The sequence below is a fragment of the Cyprinodon tularosa genome, unplaced genomic scaffold (assembly GCF_016077235.1).
Source record: "Cyprinodon tularosa strain WSP-4 unplaced genomic scaffold, ASM1607723v1 ctg9, whole genome shotgun sequence".
Taxonomy (NCBI): domain Eukaryota; kingdom Metazoa; phylum Chordata; class Actinopteri; order Cyprinodontiformes; family Cyprinodontidae; genus Cyprinodon; species Cyprinodon tularosa.
In genome coordinates, this window is record NW_024039673.1 from 1695141 (window position 1) to 1718787 (window position 23647).

At 39.4% G+C, this 23647-nt stretch overlaps 2 protein-coding genes across 4 annotated transcripts; one reads left to right on the forward strand and one right to left on the reverse strand.

Annotated features, from left to right (window-relative positions):
* The first annotated feature begins 403 nt into the window (after positions 1-403).
* layna (layilin a) lies at positions 404-10362 on the forward strand. 3 transcript variants are annotated; one of them, XM_038274007.1, is made up of 8 exons: positions 404-707; positions 840-857; positions 947-1244; positions 4898-5055; positions 5132-5176; positions 5269-5331; positions 5414-5510; positions 8256-10362. In XM_038274007.1, the coding sequence occupies exons 1-8, from the start codon at positions 626-628 to the stop codon at positions 8953-8955; spliced, it is 1461 nt and encodes a 486-aa protein (XP_038129935.1). In that variant the 5' UTR covers positions 404-625; the 3' UTR covers positions 8956-10362. The 3 variants fall into 3 exon arrangements, with proteins under 3 accessions (XP_038129935.1, XP_038129936.1, XP_038129934.1); XM_038274006.1 differs by having other exon boundaries at positions 405-707; positions 837-857; XM_038274008.1 differs by lacking the exon at positions 840-857.
* A 327-nt stretch (positions 10363-10689) lies between these two features.
* Positions 10690-23457, reverse strand: alg9 (ALG9 alpha-1,2-mannosyltransferase). The gene is made up of 15 exons (XM_038274005.1): positions 23260-23457; positions 21708-21843; positions 21439-21573; positions 21148-21218; positions 20034-20122; positions 19033-19168; positions 18841-18928; positions 18513-18618; positions 17654-17776; positions 15316-15470; positions 15084-15213; positions 14833-14980; positions 13829-13958; positions 13619-13749; positions 10690-11631 (listed from the first exon to the last, which is right to left on the reverse strand). The coding sequence occupies exons 1-15, from the start codon at positions 23397-23399 to the stop codon at positions 11508-11510; spliced, it is 1842 nt and encodes a 613-aa protein (XP_038129933.1). The 5' UTR covers positions 23400-23457; the 3' UTR covers positions 10690-11507.
* Positions 23458-23647: the final 190 nt, after the last annotated feature.

Genomic DNA, 23647 nt, shown 5'->3' on the forward strand with positions numbered 1-23647 from the left:
GGTAATGCATCTAAATCAAATATTGACACATGTATCCAGGTATTTAAAGAGCATTTCTCATCTTTCATACTTTATCATTCAACAGAAGATTTAGGTGTCAAACAAATGTCTGTGCCGCTTTGCAAAGAATACAAACGCTGCAGCTGAGAATGTTTTAAATGATCCCTGATCGAATTAATGGAGATCATTTTCATGTAACCCTTCGGTAATGATAATATCGAAAGCTTAAGTAATAAAGGAATGAGAGAAATCTGCCTCTTGTCAGCGTTTACAATGAGAAGCACTTGGGCGATTGGATGTCCTGCGATCAATGTAGCCTCTTCTCTTATCATTAAGACTGCTTTTAACAGATTACAGCCCCCCTCCAAAACACGCAGTCTCTTTCTCCTCCCCTCTCCCTGTGCTCCTCCCTTTGGATCACGCAGTCTTTTACAGTAGATACAACTGGAGTCTTGCTTTCCTGGCTGTTGTTTCAAAAATACTTTTTATCTGTTAATTTCAACCTTTACAGAAGTTTTTCTATTAATTATCTTGTGGAGTTCAAGTGGATTTAATCTGGGTTTCTTTACACTAACCAGACAGATGAATGGAAATGAAAGTTCTTGAAGTATTCTAAAGACAGTAAATGAAGATGGACCTGGTGATCATTACTTTTCTTCTTCTGTTCATTTGTCTTCATCCATCCTCAGCAGCAAGTCTGATCACAGGTAAACTAATCTCTTAAATACTGTATACAAAACAGCACAGAGTCAAAAACATTTGAATTCATTTGATAATCAGTTTTTTTTTCTTATGTTTTGGCTTCTGAACTCTAAACTGAACTTTTATTACTAAAGCAGACATATTTGAAGCGAGGGGTATGTAGACAACATTTTCTAAATGTATCTTAGTATGTTTAGCTGATGACAGAAATACACTGAGATCACCTTTTTCTTTATCTTTCCAGGCCAGCGAGTGTGCAAGGCAGGAAATGGGAAACCGTGTTACAAGCTGGCCTATTTCTCTGAGCTGCGCTGGAAGCTGAACTTTCAAGAAGCAGAGAGCGCTTGCAAGCGAGATGGAGGCCAGCTGCTGAGCATCGAGTCTGCGTCTGAGCAGAAGGTCATAGAGCAGCTCATCAGCGATCTCCGACCCATGGATGGAGACTTCTGGATAGGGCTTCGGCGTGGACAGGGGCACCAGGACAGCAGCTCGGAGTGCTCGTCTCAGTACTACTGGCTAGACGGAAGCAAATCCACATTTAGGTAGGAAAGGAGGGTTTTTACAATTCAATTCCTGTTATTTCATTAGCTCTGAACAGTCATACATTCTTCTTCACTTATTTCAGTTTTTTGTTTAATGCAGAAATGATTCTAGCATATGAAGTTGTCTTGACAAACAGAGCAGATGTCCCAAATAAAAGATCCTTAGATCTCCAACAATCAATTGTCTTTCTCTAATCTAAATTTCCTTAAAATCTTGAATTCCCTTACACCCTCCGGTTTGTCCTGGATCGCAATGCATTTGGAAAATAGAGAGGTAAAGAAGCTTTCCTTCACAACATGCCAAAAAAAACATCTAAACGAAAAACAGACACCAATATGTTACTGCAGCAACTCTACTCCAAGATGTCCCCAGATGACAAAGCTCCTCTTTAGTCTATTAATCTCATGAACAGGTTAAGATTAGCATGCAGAGAGATTAGTAAATTGAGAGCTTTGCATTTTCGCTCAGTTCTTTCTTTAATATACTGGGCATTTATTACAGCAGACCAGCTCCAGTCTGTGAATCATAAACTAAGGTGCTTGAACTCCTTTGATTGAAACAAAGACAAACACCTCACCTGGATGGAGCAAATCCCTGGCTTCAAACTCAGAGCCGCTGAATATCATCTTACTCGCTTAACAGTCAGCTGTGATTGACTTCCATACCTGCGAAAAGTAACTCCTTAAGGAAATCCATGGAACCATCATCAAAAAGCAAAGATGAAAATCTGCAGTTTTTAATCCAAACAACTTATTTTTTTGTGAAAACTTCTTTGGACCATGAAGACAACCAAACTCCTCAGGTTATCTGCAGTGCAATGATCTGGTCTGCTGCAGCTGAATCCAGACATTTCCATCATTTAGGACTTATCATTGAAAAACCACGAGGACACTCTTCCAGGGAGGAAGAATAGGATATTTCCTTGATAGCTGGAACGCACTCTTTTATCCTTTTCCTAAAAGATTGCTGGCTGAGACTCTGAGTGAGTCTGCCCCGTCTGACAGTCTGCTGCTGCAATTTCTTATCTGAATGACATGAACTCCTTAAAAACCTTTAAATACAAATCCCCCACTCTCCAAGCTGGGGAACAATACAGATGGCTAACCATCTTTGTGTGAAACACCCACTCAGTAGCTGTAGAATTCGGTACAAATCAAACACTAATGCAGTCAAACACAATAGCAACCATTAATCAGCATGACAATACCTGCACTGCTGCCAACAGTGAGTTCAATTTGGCAACAAAAACAGAAATTTGCAAGAGACGGGTTATGAAAATGGTTTGTTTATGTTTTCTAATCATTCTTGTTTTTTCTTTATTGAGAAATTGTGGCTTTTATAGCAGTTATTGTTTCCTGGACAGGATTTAAGCTGTATTAACAAACAGAAACCCTTTGTCTAAATGAATTAATCCAAGCTGAAAGCATGAAGACTTAATTAACAGTAGAACTATTCTAACTGACTTCTACTATTCTTTAAAAAAAATTAAGTGTACAGGATACATGGATGATACTGGAACAGAGAGATACAGAGTAGAAGGCTGGTGGTTAGGGCACAGAGCTTGGAATCCTGAGGTTCTGAGTTTGAGCCCCACAGATTGCAACTCTGGGTGCCTGAGCAAAGACTCTTAACCCCACACTGCTCCCTGGGCGCCGCATAATGGTAGCCCACTGCTCCCCAAGGGAATGGGTTAAATGCAGAAAGGTCATTTTGTTGCTCTGGACTTTTGACAGTGTAATGACAATAAAAAAGCTGGGGAAAAATAAAAATTTTCTCAACTAAAATGAGTTTCTGCTGCACACCCTATTAGGATCTGGCATTGTAGTTTAGCAAACTATACCTATTACAAGTAGTGGACAATGTACCCAGTTTCTTGAGTCAAGACTTGAGACAGATTACAGGTCCTACACTGATAAAAGTACTTTGTCAAGTTATTACTTGAGTACTAGAGGATGTCATATTGGACAGATCAGTAACCTACACATGTAGTCTTATATGGCGCTTTTCTAGACACTCAAAGATGCTTTACAATTTGAGGCATTTTTTATTAACTCCTCTGAGTTGTATTTGCAACAGTGGTCCCCAAATCCCTTACATCCTAACATGGGCATGTTGGGTAAGGCATCTTGCCCAGGGTTGCTGGTGAAGAATCTCAGTCATCCAGGTCATAGTAATTCCAAAAAAGTTTAAAAAGTTAAAAAGCAAACCACTGGAAATTTGTTTTCCAATTTTGAAGATCTTTTTCCTTGTTATGGCTTAGAAAACTTGTAAATTATTTTGGATTTTGAATTTGCAGACTTTCCAACCCATAATAAGGCCTTGTTGGGCTATTCTATAATGCTTGGAAGTCAATGCTAATCCAGAGACTTTGGATTGAAAAAGCTTCCTGGATGGGAAGCTTTCCCAGGGTTGCAACGACGATATGTGTTCAGGCTGGGATTAGATCTAGTAACATTCTGGTTAAATGTACCCATCATTAACAGTAGCAAAAATGCAGCATAGTATATATGTTGTTTCTAAAAACCCTTACACCAAGTCTATAGTGTGCTCAGAATTGTGGAATAAGTCTTAACACAGCGCAAAAAGGTACAAAAAAAGGGGAAAATTATTATTATTATTTTTTTTCAAACAGTGTCCTGTCTGGCGATGTGGCGATAAGAATAATTGTCTTGATGCCAAAAAGAGCCCAACAGATTTTACTTTCACAAGTGGAGCAGTAGGGCTATTGCCATAGTTTTCCGCTTGTTTTATGCATATAAATTGCTTTATTATAATTATGCAGGGAGTTTTAAAGATTATATGGACATTGCAATGTAGGTAGAACAGGAAAGGAAAAACAGAAAAAAAGGAGAAAAGATGAAACAAAGCGGAGATAAATGGGAGATAATGATAATACATTTTCAGTCTGCTTCATCACCTGGAAAGAGACGTAAAAAGAACAGCACAACCAACGGACATGGTACGAGGCATACAATAAAGTAACACCTAGATACTATCACTGAAGAATAAGTAGTATTATTTAATCTGACATATACTTTGTGTTAAGAATATGGGCTTTCTCTATGGAAGTTAATTTCTAAGTACCTGGAACCAAGCACCTGTAGCTGTTCAAGGATAAAAAAGGGATCATTCTTGTCCTCACAACCATATGACCGCCTATCATAAGGGATCAAAGTGTATGATTTCACAGTATGTAGGTAAGACAAAATATAAACAAAAGATAGCAAAAGCATATTTTAGAAGTCATTTTTTATAGTAAAAGGTATGACTATAATGTTCAAATATAGTAGAGTGAATGTAAAAAATATTTCAAAAGAATATTTAAATACAAATCCCTAAAAACAGTACCTAATTATGCTACTCTATTACATTTACTTCATCCGTCCTAAAATATACCTTTTACCAGTCAGGTGGATTATGAAAAAAAAACAATTAAAACAGATTATATGAGTAATGACAACTTTAAAGAAATTCTTGAAAATCTCTGTCTTTGTCCCTATACAGTTATGCCAAATTTTGTGTTTACCTTTCACAAGAACATGTTTAAAGCATGCTGCAAAGTCTCAGAATTTGATGTGACAGAATGAAGAACGGTCCAAACTATATAAATGTTGGCTTAGGACATTAAATGTGCTCAATCTGTGTGTTTCAGGAACTGGCACATTGATGAGCCGTCCTGCGGCTACGAAGTGTGTGTGGTGATGTACCACCAACCATCGGCTCCTGCCGGTCACGGTGGGCTCTACATGTTCCAATGGAATGATGACAACTGTGAAACCAAAAATAATTTTATCTGCAAATACACAGCAGGTGCAGCTGGAACCACACTCTCTGCTGTTTTACGTTGAACATTTCTTAATGTATGTTTTTCTATATTCTTCCCCAGAAAAGCCAATTGAATCCACAGTTTCCCCCAACTCGAGTCAGAAAGGTAGATCACACCACAGCACAATGTTATTGAACATTTATACTACTTTAAGGATTGCATGTAGAATCAAAGCTTGAGCCATCGTTACATTGCAGATGCCTTCCTTCCATCCGCTCTGCCATGGGATCCAAGGGACAACAACCAAGATAGAAGGACAGGTCAAACAAAGTCTGCATTTAGTGCCAAATATTCTACATTAATCATAATGTTTATCTCTGAAAATCTTTCTCCTTCTCATAGCTGTGAATTTAGTCTACGTCATCATTCCCACCATCCCACTCATTGTGCTGCTGCTAACAGTGATGGGAGTTTGCTGCTTCAAAGTGCTGCTCAGACGGTGAGGAAATAAACATTTAAAAAAGAAACAATACAGCCTACTGAAAATAAATTGAAGCCTCCTTATCATCGTATTTGTACAAGATAACAAACCTGTTTATGTGGCAATTCTAAAGTCAGTTGCTAAAGAGGCAATATTTCCTGGCTTTAAATTTCCAACAGATTTTAAAAGCCACTTACATTTATTATACAGAGATGTTAAAATGCTCCATAGCTCAACCTTTTCCTGCAGCATTTCTCAAGTAACGCCAAAAAGATAATTTCATATTTGACATTTATTCTCGAATTAAAATCATTTTGTTGTTTTTTGTAAGGCCATGAATTGTGCTGAGCATTGTTTGAAAGTCTGTTTAATTAAGCTGGGATGCTGTATAGTTATTATGTATGTATATTTTAGGACAAAAAAATCATCCAAAATTATAGAAGCAGAGGAATTTTGATTAGAGAGAGAGGTAAATGTTGGATAGATTGAGGAAACAAGAGTGGATTTGAGCTCTCTTAAAACACCAAATTTTCTATACAGCTTTACTAAAAGGGAGTTTGGAGAAAAGTTGTTGGTGTAGGCTGACATAATGAGGAGCTAAGATGTCCGAAGAAAACAGGAAGCTAATGATTTTACAGCAAAGTTGCTGTTTTATCTCTTTAAAAACAAAACATCCTATGTAATTGGACATGGGGGGTTAGACATTGGTGGTGGTCTTTAGACTAAGGATTTACTTATCCTGCATGGAATACACACAAACTATAATATTAAAAACAACAGTAACTTTAACAAAGCCTAAATGCAAAATGCCAATGCAAAATGGAAAACTGTTAAAAATATCAACATTAATATTTCACTAGGCTGTAGTAAATAGAAAGTGGTGCAAGCAAGCAAGTGTAGAGGGATGGACCGAGGTTTTAATAAGTGAGTTGTAATAAGTCAATGTGTTGCTACTTTATCATGTGAGATTTTCTCATATGATGCCATGCTGACTCTGGTTCTAATGTTGATTGTCTGATCAATACACTTCAGCCAAACTGCCAACTGGCGGTGGCCAGAGGACCCGTAAGCCTTGTTGCTGTCAGTGTGCCCCAGGGCAGCTGTGGCTACAATATAGCTTACCCCAATCAGTGTGTGAGTGTGTCTGTAAATGGGTGAATGACAGATTGTAGTTTGAAGCACTTTGGAGTCCCCTAACTTGAAATAATGCTATATAAGTAAGTGCAGTCCATCAATCACCTAATCTTCCCAAGCATTCATGTAGAAAATGCTGTTGGTTTTTATACTTAAAGGTGTAGTGGAGTCTTTTCGCGATACGTTGACCTGCCCTTTCTCCTAAAAAAAAAAAAAAAAAAAAAAAAAAAAAAAAAATGCACATGCCCAAACCTGTACCCGCTCCAGAGCAGAAACGCCTATTAAAGTGTGCAAGAGCTTGCACGAGCCCATTTCTCCTCGTTTTACTAGCAGTTATGTGAAATGGATTTCTCCAAAAGCATGCAAAACTTGTTGAGCAGAAACTTTGCAACCGAGGCATCAGTGGGAATGCTTTAAGTGTACGCCATCGCGTAAAAGAATCTCCCAAAAACAGGGTCTTCCTTCTGTTGTCCTTCTAAGGCCTTTCTTTTCTTCTCAAACACTTCATAGAAAATTTTTCTCTTAGGACACTCTCTCATTTTCAAACATCCACGTTGAGAAAGGCTTGCTTCAAACGACTGTCTGAAACCGTAGCTCACCACACATATGTGGCTGAAAGTGCGCATGTGCCGAAAAAAATTGCTAATGGGGACGAGCATGTATGATGACCTTACATAAGCGTATCACCAGTACTCGAGTTGAGGGGGATGAGGGGGGATGGCATCCCCCTTCCTAAAAAAAAATCATCCCCCTTCTTAAATGACCATCCCCTCATACCATGCCATGTGACATTTTATTATTAAATGTGTAAAATGTCTACTATATGTATTAACAGTAATGGCATTAATATTGCCCTTTAAACATTTAGCAAGCTGATCTCATTGTGAAATTAGTCCCTAACTATGAAGGGGTAGTGATAGCCATGCCAGTCCAGGGACTGACTGCAGTTCTACTGTACAGTAAGGTGTCTTGGTCAAGGTCAATGACCGGCGTACCTGACATGTAACAACCAAACCATATGCATGCATATTCTTTTACGTTAATAGACTATATTAATTAGGCTATGTATGCTTCTAAGAAAAAAAAAATCTCACCAAGCCCCTTCTTTTTTTTTTATAACTAGACAGCTGCATATCAACAGAATGATTCAAAATTAGGAAGAAACCACTTATTTTGATGATCCACCCGGAAAAAGAACATCCTCCATTATACCTTTAAATACGAAAAAAAAAAAAAAAAAAGAAGCAATTTATGGTATTGAGAAAAAACACAAAAACTGTTAGTGAGCACTATCACTGGCTTTAACTTGACTTTTTTGTTTTAGGGTTTGGGGGCGTTATTCATTGCCATCTGTCACATAACTTAAGGATTTTACTGTATTCACTAATAATATAATGAAACATTTTTTTGTTTTTTTCTGTTTTTTTTCTCTTTCTTCTTTCTTTTTAAGGTCTTTTAGAGCCAAAAGTGGCTAATATCTGTAATTGACCGTTTCTGATTTTAAAACACATTCAAACATCCTATAAATTCACATCACAAAGGGTTTAACTCGCTTTATAAGAAAAAATGTTGTGTCTGCTTTTGTACATTAATGCTTTGGATGTTTGATTATATATGTGTGTGAAACAGAAGGAAAAACAAGCAGAAGTCAGAAGTTTGCCAAACAGATCCCAGTCCAACTTCTACAGATGTCTACAACGTTATCCGCTCCCAGAAGGAAGACGACCTTGTTTCCGCTCGCCCCCAAACAAAGAACACCTCCTTTTTGTGCTCTTCTCCGGACACGCCAACTGGAGATTACGACAACCTGGGAGGCCGGGACACAGAGAGTGGCTTCGTGACACTTGCCAGCACAGAGAGCGACTTCCTGAACTTTGACCTGAACGATCTCAGCCTGGGGCGCCGGGGCACACGGGACTTCTATGATAGCAGTTTGGGACGCTCTGCAAAGAGGGACCTTAACGATGGCAGTCTGGGTCGAACCAGAAACAGAGAGTATTATGACAGAAGCCTGGGCCGCCGCACCACTAAGAGCGAGCATTACAGTGGCAGCCTGTATGGAGATCAAGGTCTGTACGACAGCAGCAACAGAGCAGGCAGTGACCTGTATGAACCCAGGCTGAAATCAGGAGGTCAGACAGGGAAGGTCGACTTCTATCAGACTTATGTTAGTAGCGGCAGACATGAGACCTTCCAAACCAGTCTCGGAACCTACGCTAACCGAAAGTCCTTCCACACAAATCTAGACTGCTACAGAAACGGCCTGAATCTTGACAGCGGAGGGAGATACTTCAATGAGCAGAACTGGATAAACAGAGAGAAATACTGAGCCCTCACTGTGCTCGCACCACTGTATGAACCACTACACGGGGATGAGAGGATGGATAAAAACTATGCATGTGTGTGTCTACTATTGAAACATTGTCAAAATACACTTTGTTTCTGCATCAAGACTTGCTTTATTAATGGATGTTGAATTAACCATAGTAATTCAAATCAAACACAAATAGTATTAGCTGCCTACACTCTGTTTCTTAATGTATCTTGTCTCATAAGAAACTTCTGATGAGCCCTAGTTTTGTAAAGTGGGTTTGTATAAAGATGATGTGTAATTTAGTTTAATATCTTGTCTATGGCTATTGTCCTGTGAAAAACTATTTCCCCCCTTGAAGGTTTCTTCCATTATCTAATTTCTAAATAATTCAGTTGTATTTATTTATATAGCGCCAATTAACAAAGCATGTCATCTAATTTGCACTTTACAGAGACAATTCAACCAAATCATACAGTCTGACTGGTTTTCTAAGGAAAACCAGCTGATTGCATTGACTCTTCAGCAATCCCTCACACTAAGCATGCATGTAACAACAGTGGAGAGGAAAAACTCTGTTAGACAAAGGTAACCTATTTCAGAAAAATAAATCATTCTCTACAAGGGTGTGTTATTAAACTAAACCAGCCAGGCCCTATTTTAGAAAACTCAACACCCACTTGTAAACTCACAAATTAACTTTGGTTAAACAACATAGATTCTAGATGACAAAGTTTAAAATCCTCTTGGCCTGATAACTGCCAGACATGTAGAAACAAGAAATGATTGAACCAGAACTTGTTTAAAACAAAAAAAGTTGACAGAAAGATAATTTAATAATCTAGACAGGGTTTATTAGCAGGGAATACCAGCAAAAAACTATTAACTGGAGAAAGTATGATGCAGTGGTAAAACTTTGCAGGAAAGACCCAAATCTTCCTAGAATGACTCCAAGATTGCATCAGCAATTCCTTCAGGGGGGTCACAAAAGAAACCAGAACATTTAGAGTTGTAATCAAAACAAAACACACAGGATAGTCTTATGTTTGCCAACGCAGCTTCATGGTCCCCATGACCTTTTGGATATTTAGTACTTAAAACTTAATTTTACAAACAATATATATCTGCCCATGCATACAAGCATTTAATAATATTGAAAAAATATATGTATGAAGCAAAAGGGGGAAAAAAAGGTTACCTGAATTAGTTTTGATTTTCCAAAGTGTTTTCCAACTTATGATGCACTACTGTACGTTTGATTTAATTTATTTACAAAAAAAAATAGAAAATACTTTTAAAGGCAGCTGATGCTATTAAAAAGTGGATTTGATCAAGTACAGCAATTTAAAAATATGAGACGTTTGAGTAACAGCTTGCTTGCCTGAATCTGTCATGCAGCCCTTAATCTATCACATAAACATTGATGTCATGTACGATGTACGATGTCACAAAATTGTCCTGTGACCTGCAGAGTCAGTTCAAACAGGTAACTAGAATAAGGATCCTGCTCAGAGTTCAGAGGAAATGGCTGCAGCCTCACCATACGAAGTAGCATGAAGTTGAACGGAATGAGAAAATGCATCTTTTTCATTAAAATTTAGAATCTGTATTCTTTAGACACCTCTCGTGTGAGGGTGAGCTTTCTATGTTTGCTACTTGAATAAAATCTTTAAATAAACTGAGATTATAAATAAACTGCTTGGGTAAGCTCCAAGTGTTTTTTAGTTTTACCAAAAAAAGACAGAGATGCACTCACAATCAATCATGGATTTATTTACATTATTCACAAGATAAATTAACAGAGGGTTCCTACATACTTCTCATTTCAATATTCAATACTTGTCCAGGCGCACATCTCCAGATTCTTCTGTAAAAAGGTTTGGCCAAGATAAAAGCGAACACCAAATTTTACCGCTAATTTACGGCAGATATGTTTCAGAAGATCATACTATAAATCTGCAAAAACCCAACACTGGATGAAATAAAATTTTAAAGAAAAAAAAGATTGTAGGAAGGAGATGATTGTGCCAAGATGGAAAGGCCATAGAAAGAAAAGAAGGAAGGCCATGCTTTTGAAGGCTATGTAGGAACCCCGATAACAACAAACCTTCACTCATCTCCACACATTTACTGTCACCAAACAAGCAGTCATCACATAATAGTCTATCTCAGATCGAATGTTCAAAGACATCCTTCAATTCAGGCCACATTTTCAAGTAGAGCGTATAAAGAAAACACTTGGATTTGTTGTGCCGTGGCCTCTTTAAGGTAAGAGTAATCCTTTTTCTGCTTATGACTTGAAGACATTAATCTACAGACAGACACAGAACAGTAAAAAAAAGGAGAAAAAAAAGCCCAGCTGAGGATTGGCAATCACATGTCCATACTCACAATCACTCTGCTCCAAATCAGACATAACATCCTTAAAAGGTCTGCTAATTCACACATTTCATGAGACAAATCACATGCACACTGACACAGAAACCAGCTGCTTTGAACAGAAGTAACCAACTCCTAGTTGGGGCTCTGTTAATCTTGGAAAGGCTCGAGGGAGGGATGAAGTCCAAATGTCAGCCGTGGGCCCGCTTACGAGGCTGCTTTTGCCGTCGAGCTTTCAAGATCATGTACCTCCTGTAGGTGGTGTGGTGGTCCGATATGAACGGGATGTAAAAGGCTCTGAAGATAGGAGAAGATCTGAGAAAAAAATATGTGAATTAAATATGTATCCATCGCTCATCCTTTAGTAAACATTGAAAAAAAAATTACTTTAAGCACCTCATAAATATAGAACTGATTTAATATGAAACCTCTTGAGCATCAAAAATTTTAAAAGTCCTTTTATTTTATCAAACTACCGTATTTTCACGACTATAAGGCGCACTTAAACGTCTTTTTTTCCCCTCAAAATGTGCGGTGCGCCCTATGGTGCGGTGCGCCTTATGTGTGTTGTAACTGCGACTTTTGAGACCACCTCATTGAGGAGATGATGAAAGAGTGGCTGAATGTAAGGAGACCAGGTGTTTTTTTTCCACCCCTCACCATCGCTGTTAATATGTAACTCCATGCGTGCCCATCTCACAGCTGATGTGAAAAACATGGGGAAACAAATTAACGCTGCTCGACATCGATGTGAACCGGACCCAGCAGGTGCAGCAGAAGCAGCGAGTTTACATGCAAAGTCAATGGTTGACGAGCGTATAGACGCAGCAAAAGGTCCCGCAGCGCATTTTGGTGCAGCACGTCGGGAGCGTTTAAGCATCTGAAGCGCCGCGCTTCTGCTGCTCGAGATGGAAAAATTGAAGTTTTGCTGCTGGACGCGCCGCATCAACCAATCAGAGAAGCTGATCTGGGAGCTGCCAGCGAGACAGACAGCGCTCTGATGACATATGATATTAACGCAAATGGAAAAGGCTGGATGGATGCGTGGCTGAGGCAGGTGTATGTGAGAAGACTAGGTGGTTTTTTCCACGCATCACCATCGCTGCGTGCCCATCTCACAGCCGATGTGAAAAAAAGGTGAATCAAATGAACGCTGTGCTCGCCGTTATCCCGGGGGTCTGACAAAGGAGCTTCAACCGCTCGACATCGGTGTGAAGCAGCCGTTCGAAGTAAGGCTGCGAGCGGCGTGGGAGCGATGGATGACAGACGGAGACCACAGTTTCAGGATAAGAAGGCAGCGCCGGGCAGATTACGCCACAGTTTGCGGATGGATTGTAGATGCTTGGACTAACGTGTCTGCTGGCTCTGTTGTTCAAGCTTTCGCAAAAGCCGGCATTATTTCTGAGGAGCCGCGCTGCACGGAAAGTGACTGACAGCGAAGAAGGGGAAACTGGCATGTCTGATTTAGCGCAGCTGTTTTATTCAGAAACAGAGGATGATGACTTTGATGGGTTTGATTAATACTTTGTAATAAATACATGAATAAAGCACAATCATACTCAGTTTTGCTCCCGCTGTATTTTTCTCCCTGAAAACTTAATTCAACAGCATCCCCGGCGCGTCTCCTCCTCTTCATCGCGGTGGCTGGCAGGTGTTTTTTCATCTAAATAATCTAAATCTTGCAGCTATATTTGCTGTGATCAGTGGGAATAAAGTAGTTTTAATATGTTTTTAAGTGAGAAAGTCCACCTGAAAACTTAATAATTGCAGTCAGTTCATCCAGATTATCTATTTCTGTCGGAGGCGCTCAGACCCCCACATACCAGCGGTGCGCTGACAGCAGAAATCTCTTCATCAGCAGCCTGTAGGCTGGGCAGCCTGGGGTTCACCGCGGCTGCTGGCAGGTGTTTTTCATCTAAATAATTTTAGCTGCAGGCACCAGGATACCGGCAATAAAAGCGAACATATTCCGTCAGCAGGTTTCAGGATTTTAAGTTAATTTAGGAGTGATCACAGCGCTGTGTCATCTGCGATGTGTCTGTCTCACGGCCAGCTGCCAGGTTTGATTAATACTTTGTAATAAATACATGAATAAAGCACAGTCATACTCAGTTTTGCCCCCGCTGTATTTTTAAATACGCAGTAGAGGTATTTAAAGGTAGTAGAGGACTTGTACCTGTATATAAAAAACGCGCCCTATAGTCCGGTGCGCCTTATGTGTGTGTTAAATACAGAAATGGGACACATAACTGAGAGTGCGCCTTTTAGTCCGGTGCGCCTTATGGTCGTGAAAATACGGTACCTTGAAGCTTGAAGGAAAGGCTTATAAGCAATGACCGTCCACTCTTCTTTAATTGCTGAGTAACGAGGCTCCAGTGGCGCTTCCTCGTCCGTCTCCAAGTCCACCAGGTAGTGGCACGTCTTTATGTCTACCTGCACAGAAGGGAAATTTCACAGATCAGTTCAAATGACTGCCAGACCATAGCAAACACTTTCAAACTGAGGGGCTTACATATCTGGATGGCTCCTCCAGGTTCTGGTCGTTCATATTGGCTGGAATGATCTGTGTCGCCAGAGGTCCAGAGGCGTAAGGCTGAGGAAGCTGCCCCTTAAACTCAGACTGAATGAAGTTCAGCTGCCAGCTGCAGAAAAATAAGTGTTTAGTAGAAAAAAAAAAAAAGAACACAAGATCTTAAAAAATTTATTTTTACAGAATATAGAAGCGATTTGATGCACATTTCCATTTACAACTATTCTGGAAAGTGAACCATTTCAAAAAATATGAATTGACAATAAAACTACACTATAAATGGGTTAAACAAGATTACTGATCCAAAGGATGCCCAACAACCAGAGCCATGAATTAACCAACTATACAAAAAGCTTATGCCGAGTTAGTCGCGCTATGGGGTGCAGGTCTCTGGACGGCAGGAGAGCCTCACCTATCACTAAAGGCGTCTATACTTAAACCTGATCATACAGTCAGATTGGTTCAAAGTTTTCTATCAACTAAAAACCAGCTGATTGCATCGACTCATTGACTCAAAAGCAATCCCTCACACAAAGGAAGCTTGTAGCGACAGTGAAGAGGAAATCTCTGTTTTAACAGGAAGAAACCTCAAGAAGACCAGGCTCAGTGTGAGCGGCCATCTGCCGAGGCCGACTGGGGTTCGAAAACATTTTTCTTTAATTTGTTTCTTGCAGAGGTTTAAACTCAGAATTAAACTATGAAATTGAAATCCCCTTTGCAACTCTCCAAAGAAGAACACTGTAAAACTTCAGACTAAGTTAATGTGTATAACCTTACTTTATACCTTATGTGCTTCTGTTTACACAAATATTTTTTTAAAAGGTGTAGTTATAAAAGAATGCTGGCATGCCAGCAACTGCCCTTGATGGTTTAGTATTTAGTTGGTGTCTTTCTGTATTCTCTCAGTCATTAGAAAAGGATCTTGAAGAAAGAATCTAAAAAATAAGTAGATAATAAAAAAAATCTGGCTACTACTGAATACTAACTTGTGAGGCAGAAGGAAGCTACTGGGGAAGCGGTACCACTCTTTGCCAACACACACACTGACTGGTATGCCATTGGGGACGGAGTGCAACGTTGGATCCTTGGCAATGCGGTGAAATTCTGGATACAGGTCCAGAGGAGCGTGGTAGCCTAAGAACATGAAGTAAAACAAAAATCAAACCTAACGTTAAAATGTCAATCTTACTACCAGCACTGCTGCTTAGGGAGGGGCAAAGCCTGTTGGTGCACAAACCTCTAAAAAGGGCAACAGAGCGGGACAGTGACAGCACTGCGAAGGCAACAACAGTGCTCAAAGCCAGCCAGTTGGAGGAAACGGTGTAGTGCTCCAGTCGGTATCGCTGGAAAAGGAAGTGGTAGCATTTCTATTGGGGGGAAAAAAACAACAATGTGATTTATCTCCCTAATCATTGTTGACAAAACAAAATGGAACTGAGTCATAGACCTGGGAAAACGACAAGTTATACCTGCAGAGAAGAGAGTGCTACTGCCCCACTGAGGCAGATGAGGGGATAGATGGGGAAGAGAAAGCGTTCTTCTTTATGAGGTCTAGTGAAGAAAACCAACATCCACAGATACATGGGAGAGAGTGTTAGCCAGTACGGGCGGCCCAGGTTCTGAACTGCAAAAAAACAAAAAGGCAAGTAACTGTTATTTTAAATAAAAACTAATCTGATCATAAGTACAGATAAAACACTTGAGCCTCATGTAATGTTTTAATTATACCTAAACTAAAGGCAGCTACTTTTTTAAACTCCAATGACACCAAGTCTGTCCCTTACAGACGGGTCCATGGTTCCAATGCTGTACCTAGCCCCCCCCACCCCCCCAAATACTGGTACAGTCGGAAAGCTCCTTCTACAATCATTCTTGCTTTCTGCTCGTGAGCAACTATATCAGGCTTCCTCCGTGCTCCAGGCTACAAGCTAGCAAACTGTTTAACTGTTCACAGATGACCCATAAAGGATATTGTTGCCGAACACAGTTGCACAGGCTTCAACTTGGACTTATTGAGTAGGTTTACAAAATTGTGCTTACTATCCAACATATTTTAATGGCACTGTTCACTTTACGGCAAGCTGGTTTTATCTGGCTGCTTTATATTCAGTTATAGCAGAGTTTGTTTAGCTTTTATTAGGCTACTACCGCAAGCGTTGTCAGGTCAGTTAGCATTTATTTGTTCCACCCCGGCCAAAGGGTCGGAGCCGAAAGCAAAGTAGGGAGCATCCCGCCCTGCCTCGTGCAGGTCCACCATCTCGGGCTAGGATCTTTACCCAATGTCCATCTTCTGCATGAGCCCTAAACAGACCTAGGCAGCACACATGAACAGCAAGTTCTGTGGCCGCTGTGCATCTATGCATAAGAAAATAGTGGAGAGGAGACTCGTGGTAGCAGTGGTCAAAAACCAGGAGCCATGCCTTCCTGAAGCCACGTTTAAAACCTCTCAAGAACAAGACCCCAACCCGGGGCTGCTCAGACTGAACCCCGAGCAGTGGAGCCCTGAGTGGCTCACCACCTCCACCCTGACCGCCACACCATCTCCTCATCAAGTGTTCCTCTGCCGAATAAAATGGAAAGACTCACAACTTCCATTTTGCCACGCACATACAAATATGCATCCCAGTCTGCATGTGCTCTTAATGCTGTGACTTTGCTGTCTGCGTTTCAGGTGGAGATTCTGGAGGAAATGCAGGAAAAGTAGGGCAACACCCACTAGTGTGTCATTATATGAAGGGGACACACCGTTAGCTGCCTGTTCCCAGATCCTTGGTTCTTCTTTGGGATCTGTCTGTTTTAACAGAGGCCCTTTATCATCACCCATTTGAGCCACTCAAGGTCACATCATGCCAGTGAGCTTCACGCTTTGTCTGTTAGCTCTTCATGTTTACAGTTTGCTCCTGGGCTTCCATAGGTCTGCCTTTGTCCTAACCCTGCTTTTGTGTCAAAGGTAGTGGATTCTGATTTTTGGTGCGCTACAGTCGAGCTTAGGGCATTCCATCCTCTGACTTTTTCCTTTAAAGATGACAAGCGTCTTAATAGACTACATCCAGTCGAGTTCTACATGTATGTTTCCAGATTGGCTGATGTCAGTATGGGACCCCAGCTACTTGTCACACAGGCGACCCGACACGAGGGGAAGTCCTTTTCTTGTCTGAGAAACTGTCTCACTGGATTGTGGAAGCCATCTCTTTTGCCTACAGCTGGAGAGGTTTGAAATCTCCTCAAGGGTTGAGGGCACATTCTACTAGAGGTGTGTGTACATCTTGGGCCCTCTCGCAGTAACCTTCTTCCTCAGGAGCCGTGTTTACAGTTCAAGAGAATCTCTCATACCGAAACACCAAAAAAAGTTGGAAAAAGAACTTGCATAACCCAGGTTCTTCCATAATAGAGTGAGCTATTACACCCGATTTCCCTTCTTGCAAAGACGGTAAGAAACCGTTCTAGAAAGATTGAAGGAGGAGCTTCCAAACTGTACCAGTATCAGGGGGTTGGCTCTAGGTACAGCTTTGGAACAGTCGAACTGTCTGTCAGGGACATTGGAGCAGGTCTCACCCAAGGCGATACCAATAGTTAACACCTCACTCTGTTATATGATCACCAATGAATGGGTATATTACACAATTAAAGTGGGATGTTAAAACAAAAGATATCACCAGCCATGCAGTTTACAGGGCTTAGATTGTGCCTTTAAATGTCTATATCTGGTAACAAAAACAACAGCAGACGACAAAACTTGAGTGCATTGTTACCATAAAGAAGCAAAAAAAAAATAAGAAAGAGAAAAGGAAAATAATTAGAACTCACCATTGAACCTGTGCAACAGTGTCTCCATGAGGGCAGTGAGCGGTAGGGAGAACAGCGCCAAAGCAAACACCAGGTTGAAGTTCAGGACTCCGTTAACAAAGTAGAAAGACCATGGCTCTGTACCTAAGAACAGAGAGACACAAACATCAGAAACACTCCCTGTGACATCAAACTGACCTTCGGTCCAAACAATGTTATTTTGGATGCAGGAACTACCACTTGGGTTAACTTAATTTGCATATATCTTTCAGTCCAATTAATCATTTAAATGTTGGAAATAGTTTTCTGAAAAGTAATAACCTACTAAATCCTTTTATTTTTTACAGCTCTGCTTTGTAGGGACATCTGATGAGACGGCTTAACTTATTCTATGAGATTATTCCAGATTGGTTTATTATTCTGCTCTGCAGTCTAAAAGTGTTATTTAGAAAAGAAAAAAATTGAAATACTGTCAAGAGTTAACATTTTTGTAAACATAAAATATTTAGGATATTCACATTTAATTAAAATGTATAGCAAATTAGTATTTAATTAATGTAATATTTTAATCGGCTATTTTTATAAATGAACACATAAAAAATATCCATTCCTGGCTCATGTATGGCACTTTCTGTCTCTACACTAACTAGCTGATTGATGGAGCCCAAATTTTTTTTTTCCCCTAATATGTTCCAGTGATAACATTAATCTGGATACTAAGCAACAAGCACCGTTTCTCACAGTTTCAAACTTTTTAAATTGATCTTTTTAATTATTATAATGTCCCAAAGAGTTTTAAGCTGTTTTTAAAGAATTTTCTAAGCAGCATCATCATGATAAATAAATTGAGACCCGGTTGCGATGTATTTGTGAAGGTTACCATAAAGATCAGGCCCATGTTCGGTAAAGACGTTGTAAAGCAGGATATTGAGCGGAGCAATCACCAGTTTTCCATAAAAGAAGGAGTCAATCGCAACCAGAGGGACCTGGAAAATATGATCAAATGACACATACACACATTTCTTGTTTTAAGAGCACAGTTAGAAATCATAAAACGGTGAATCCTATGAACAAATTATAATCTCTTTCATTACATTTTACTTTGACAAAAAATCCGCTAAAGAGACGGCTGGAGATTTCCTTTGCAGAAGATAATAGAGATTTTTAAATGTCTTTATTTAACAAAGAATTAGTGTAAACATTCTCACCAGCAACAGAAGCAAAGCAAGGGCACACCAGATCAGGAAACTTTTCCACTCTCTCCTTATCACCAGCAGGTCGAACGCGATCGGAAACCTGGAGGGACGATTATTAAAGCAGCATTAACAGAAAATAAATAAGTAAATTAAATATTCTAGATTTACTTATTAAAAAAGGACTGTTCAAATTTACAATCTCACCCAATCAAAGCAGAAAATGGCCATCCGACGATTCCGCCGGCAGCCACACCCATAACAGCCAACGGTATCGAGTCCTGAAACCACCCAGTCATGGCAATCAGGGTTGTGTACATGCAGAAAGAGGAAGGTAGAAAAGCTGAGGAGAAAGAGCAAAGATATAACAAAATAAAAAGTATGAATGATGAGAAACAAAAATCTGAGAAAAAAAAGCTGTCAAAGAAGCATTGTGCACTGTAAGAATATTAACTAGAGGTCTGAGGGATGCTGCAGAGATAAGGACCCGATACAATCAACCGTCTACTGTCACCAGATGCTCGTTTAAGAAGAGAGATTGCTGCAGTTAGTGACTAAATGCAATCGGCTGCTTTTTCTTCAGCCAGGAAACATTTAACAAATCAGATTAATGAACTGAAATTGACTGTCTGTTCCATAATTATAATTACATAGTTTTTCCCTATGTTATATTTTTTAACAGACTATGCTTTTCTGAATATAAACTGGACACATTTATTTACCTTTGATGCTACTTTATTTCTGGAGTGAGGTAGTATAAAAAAAAAAAACAATTTGAAATGAATTTGTTTAATCTGAGCTTTAGCTTCAGAAGCCGCATAAGGGAAGAGGAAACATGCAAAATGACTTGGACCTTTTTGCAACACCAAATCTTAATAATATAAAGTGGATCACCTTTATAAAAAAAAAAATGAACTTTTCAGAATTGCAGCTAAAAGAAAAAACATAGACTTGAACATTCAGGACATGTTTGTCATTCCAATTATTTTTATTTTATATTTATTCATTTGTTTTACAAAAATAACTTTAAAAGCAGAAAATCTATCTCTGTTTCAACTGCAACGTAGACATAAAAACTGAGAAGGAAAAATGGATACTTTGAATGAAAAGAAGATTTAATTCTGTTCATGTTAGTTTCCATAAGCGATTTAATAAATTAAAAGCATCAAATGATAAAAGCAGAAAAGCTAGGAATAAGGGTGACCAACCTGCCGAGGAGGAGAACATTCCCGTGCTCAGGACAAGGAATGCTAACATCAGTCGCCCCACATGCAAACCAAACTTCTTACACACCGCCCTGTACCGCAGCAAACAGACCAAAAGCTTTGCTTTAGTTTCAAACACACTAGAATATGCATCCAAGCACTGCCTGGCCAAAAAGATAAAAATGTATTAAAAAGAAGTCACAGACTAAAATCCTTTAGCTGTATTTTGTTTGTTTGTTTGTTTCTTGCTTCCAACGAGAACTCTGGTCATTTTTCACTACTATCTAGTTTGATTGATGGAATTATCAGCTTCTTACTAACATACCAGAAAATAACCTCTTTAGGATTTCATGACCAAATGATCCGACCCAAGATGCTTCCTGAATCCCTTTTTACACATTGAAACTAAATTCATTACACCTATAGTCTTGCAATAACCCTGTGCCATATATAAGGGCAGTTTGGGTTGCCGACCCCTGCACTAGGAGGTAGGGAATAAGAAAAGGGAACTAAAAAGTAACACGGATTTGCAAGATATTTGCAGGATATAAAAAAACCTATTTACATTTGAATATCTTATTATGGGATGATTACACACACAGAGATTGCTGTTTAGTTGGTAAACTAAACAGTAGCTGTTTAGGTTATTAAAGTTAACCTTACAGATTATGAAAACTCCTATCAATTCCTAAAGAGGTAAAAAAAATAAAATAAAAAAAAAACTACAAAAAAAATAGCAATTCACAATATACATCTTTTTATATATATATATATATATATGTGTATATATATATATATATTATTATTTTTTTTTTTTCTACTTCAGGCAAAAGTTACAACTAAGATCTATGAGCCATAATTAATCATCTCCCCCTTGCCGTTTACTTTTCCCCTAGCCTTTAGTGGTGGCCCCATCTTAGGAAAGCATCGGTTTCAGAAATGAGGTTTCCTCACTCATCAGTTCCAACATTGCAGAGTCATGCCAACATCAGAGTGGGATCTCTATGCTCAGTTAGGTCCTGATAGTGACTTTATTTATTTCTATTTTCTTTTAATGAGGCAGAATAAAACTTAAAATGCTATAATACAAATCTGCAATAAGAGAAAAGAAACTCACTTGTAAAAATAGAGTTCACAGACACAGCAGGAGAATGCTAACACACATCGTACAAAGTAGAACACCAACACCTGGAACACAATCATAACAAAAACTTTTTATTACACAATGTTTATACAACATTAGTTACAACAGTTTGTATTTTAACATGAAACATTTGCCCTTTGAAAAACTGATTTCTTCATATTATTGATCTGATGGAAGATTGTTGTGAAAGCTTTTATAGCTGTTAGCTTAACACAAAAATACCAACAGATCAAAATAAACAAAGAAAGAAATTGTTGCATTTACCTTGTTAGTCTGTAGAACATGGGCATGCAAACAGGCCGGCAGAGCGTGGAGCCATAAGTAAGCATATGACCTGATGGCGTACAACGGGGAATATTCCCATGTTTGCATTCCTGTCCCATACAAGAGAAAGTGCATCTGTGGAAACAAAACAAGACATAAACAAGTGAAACAGCAAAATGTTTGCCAGGTAGGCAGTGAGGCAAGTTTGCTTTTTATTAGTATTGCAAAGGAGAGGACACTTGACGTTTTTAGCAGAAAGTTGTACTCACAGGCTCCCAGTAGTTAAACGTCTCGTCACAGTCGGAGATGTTGCTGAGCAAAGCAGCACAAAAACGTGCAGAAAGTAGGCATTTAAACGCTGTGGACCCTTCTGGCGCCCATACCTGACCTCCTCGACTAATCGGCCTGTTAAAACCGAAGAAATCTTTGCTTAGAAATTGTTTAAAGTTCCCCTGCATGATACTCACAGCACTGGAACAACTTTAACATTTCTTAAATAGACAACGCTCCATACTCTTTTTAAATGAAAATTGCGAGATGGAGCTAATTATATATTGTATGAAATGATGTTATATCAAACTGGTCCTTTAGTCACTCTATTACATATAGAGTAATGTAACTAAAGTGGGATAGGTGTTGTGAATGAAACGGTGCCCAGCTTGAAAGAGCTCCTGTGTGTCGCTGAATGTGTGCATTGATGACTTAAAGACATCTTCTGCCTCCGTTTATCTCTTCACTACAGTCTGTTGAATTAATTTTAATGTGTATTTAAAGACATTTCAATTAGTAGAAAAAATTGCAGGGGGGAATATAAAAAAACAAAGAAAAATCAACCAAATCTTTTGCAAAACCCCATGCAGTACCTCCGGGGACCCTCTAGGGGTCGCGGACCCCCTGTTGAAGACCTATAACTCGTCTTTATGATTTATAGTATAAATCATAAAGATGCATCCTTGCTTCTGTGCACTGCTGGTCAGCAGGCTGCTAAAAGCCCAATAAACCTCCCTTCTCTCACTGAATTGGAGTTTTTGTTCTCACAATGTCAGAATACCAGAGGGAATGTCATAAATAACATTACTACTAATACAAAAAAACATCTGTCTCTTTAAAAGTAAAAAGAAATATTGAAGCTCTCATATTTTCATTAACAATCGAATTGTGAAGACCTCTTCCCCTGTCACATTAGTCATTCAGCACTAGCAAAATATATTCCATGACACCCATCACTGGTTTACTATGCCTGCAAAAAATGCTCCTAATTCACAAATCCTGCAGGTTGAGGTAATATTTCTATTTTAGCAGCCTTCTACTTAATTCTGCTAACAGTTTTTTTTTTACATCTTGCACTAGATATCTCAGATCTGATCCTCATGTTGCCTTTTTTATTAAGACACGTCATCATATCGGGCTGTCAACATTACTTTCAGGTGGCTTCAGCCAGGCAGCAAAAACAACGGCCAAAATGAAATTAAAAAGCTTTTATGACGATACATTACAAGGACTGACGTCGGAAATCTGAGATTACTTCTAGTAAATAAAACCTCAGGTAGAATGAATGAATCTGATCCGATAGCCTTGCTGCAACCGCTTTCCTTCAACGATGTGGAGGGGAAACAGTTAGCTGTCTGTTGGGTTTATATTACAAAGAGCAGACAGTCTGATCAGTTGTTCAGTGGTCCGTGCTAAATGTTTAATATCGCTTTGTTATTGTGGGAAGTTGATGTGGAGGAGCTAGCTGGCTAAGTTAGCTGTCAGTTACCCTGGAGATGGAGCTCACAGCCCCGTAAAGCCAAACTTATTTCACTTTGAACTCATACTCACTCTTGCCGGCTCTCTGTTGTTTTGCTTTCATCGCCGGTTTTTTCTTCTTTCGCCGGCCGGGCTTCGGCTGTGGTGTTTACGTTGTTTGCATCTTGTCTGCTGCCTCGTCTGGCTCGCTGCCGAAGCGTCTTGGCCGCCATGTTTCCACAGCCTTCATTTCCCGAGTCGCGATTCGGTCATTTTCGCCACTGTTCGGTTATTCTTCTTCTGTTGAAATTATTATGGGGGTTGGCTAAAACGTTAGTTGAGCATTACCGCCACCAACTGGTAAGGAGTGTGAACCACATGGCAAAAAAAGAAAAAAAATATGATATCCTGTTATACAATTTAATCCGTTTCAAAAACTCAAATATAACCTGATATCCTCTGCTCCCCGATTCCTTTTGCA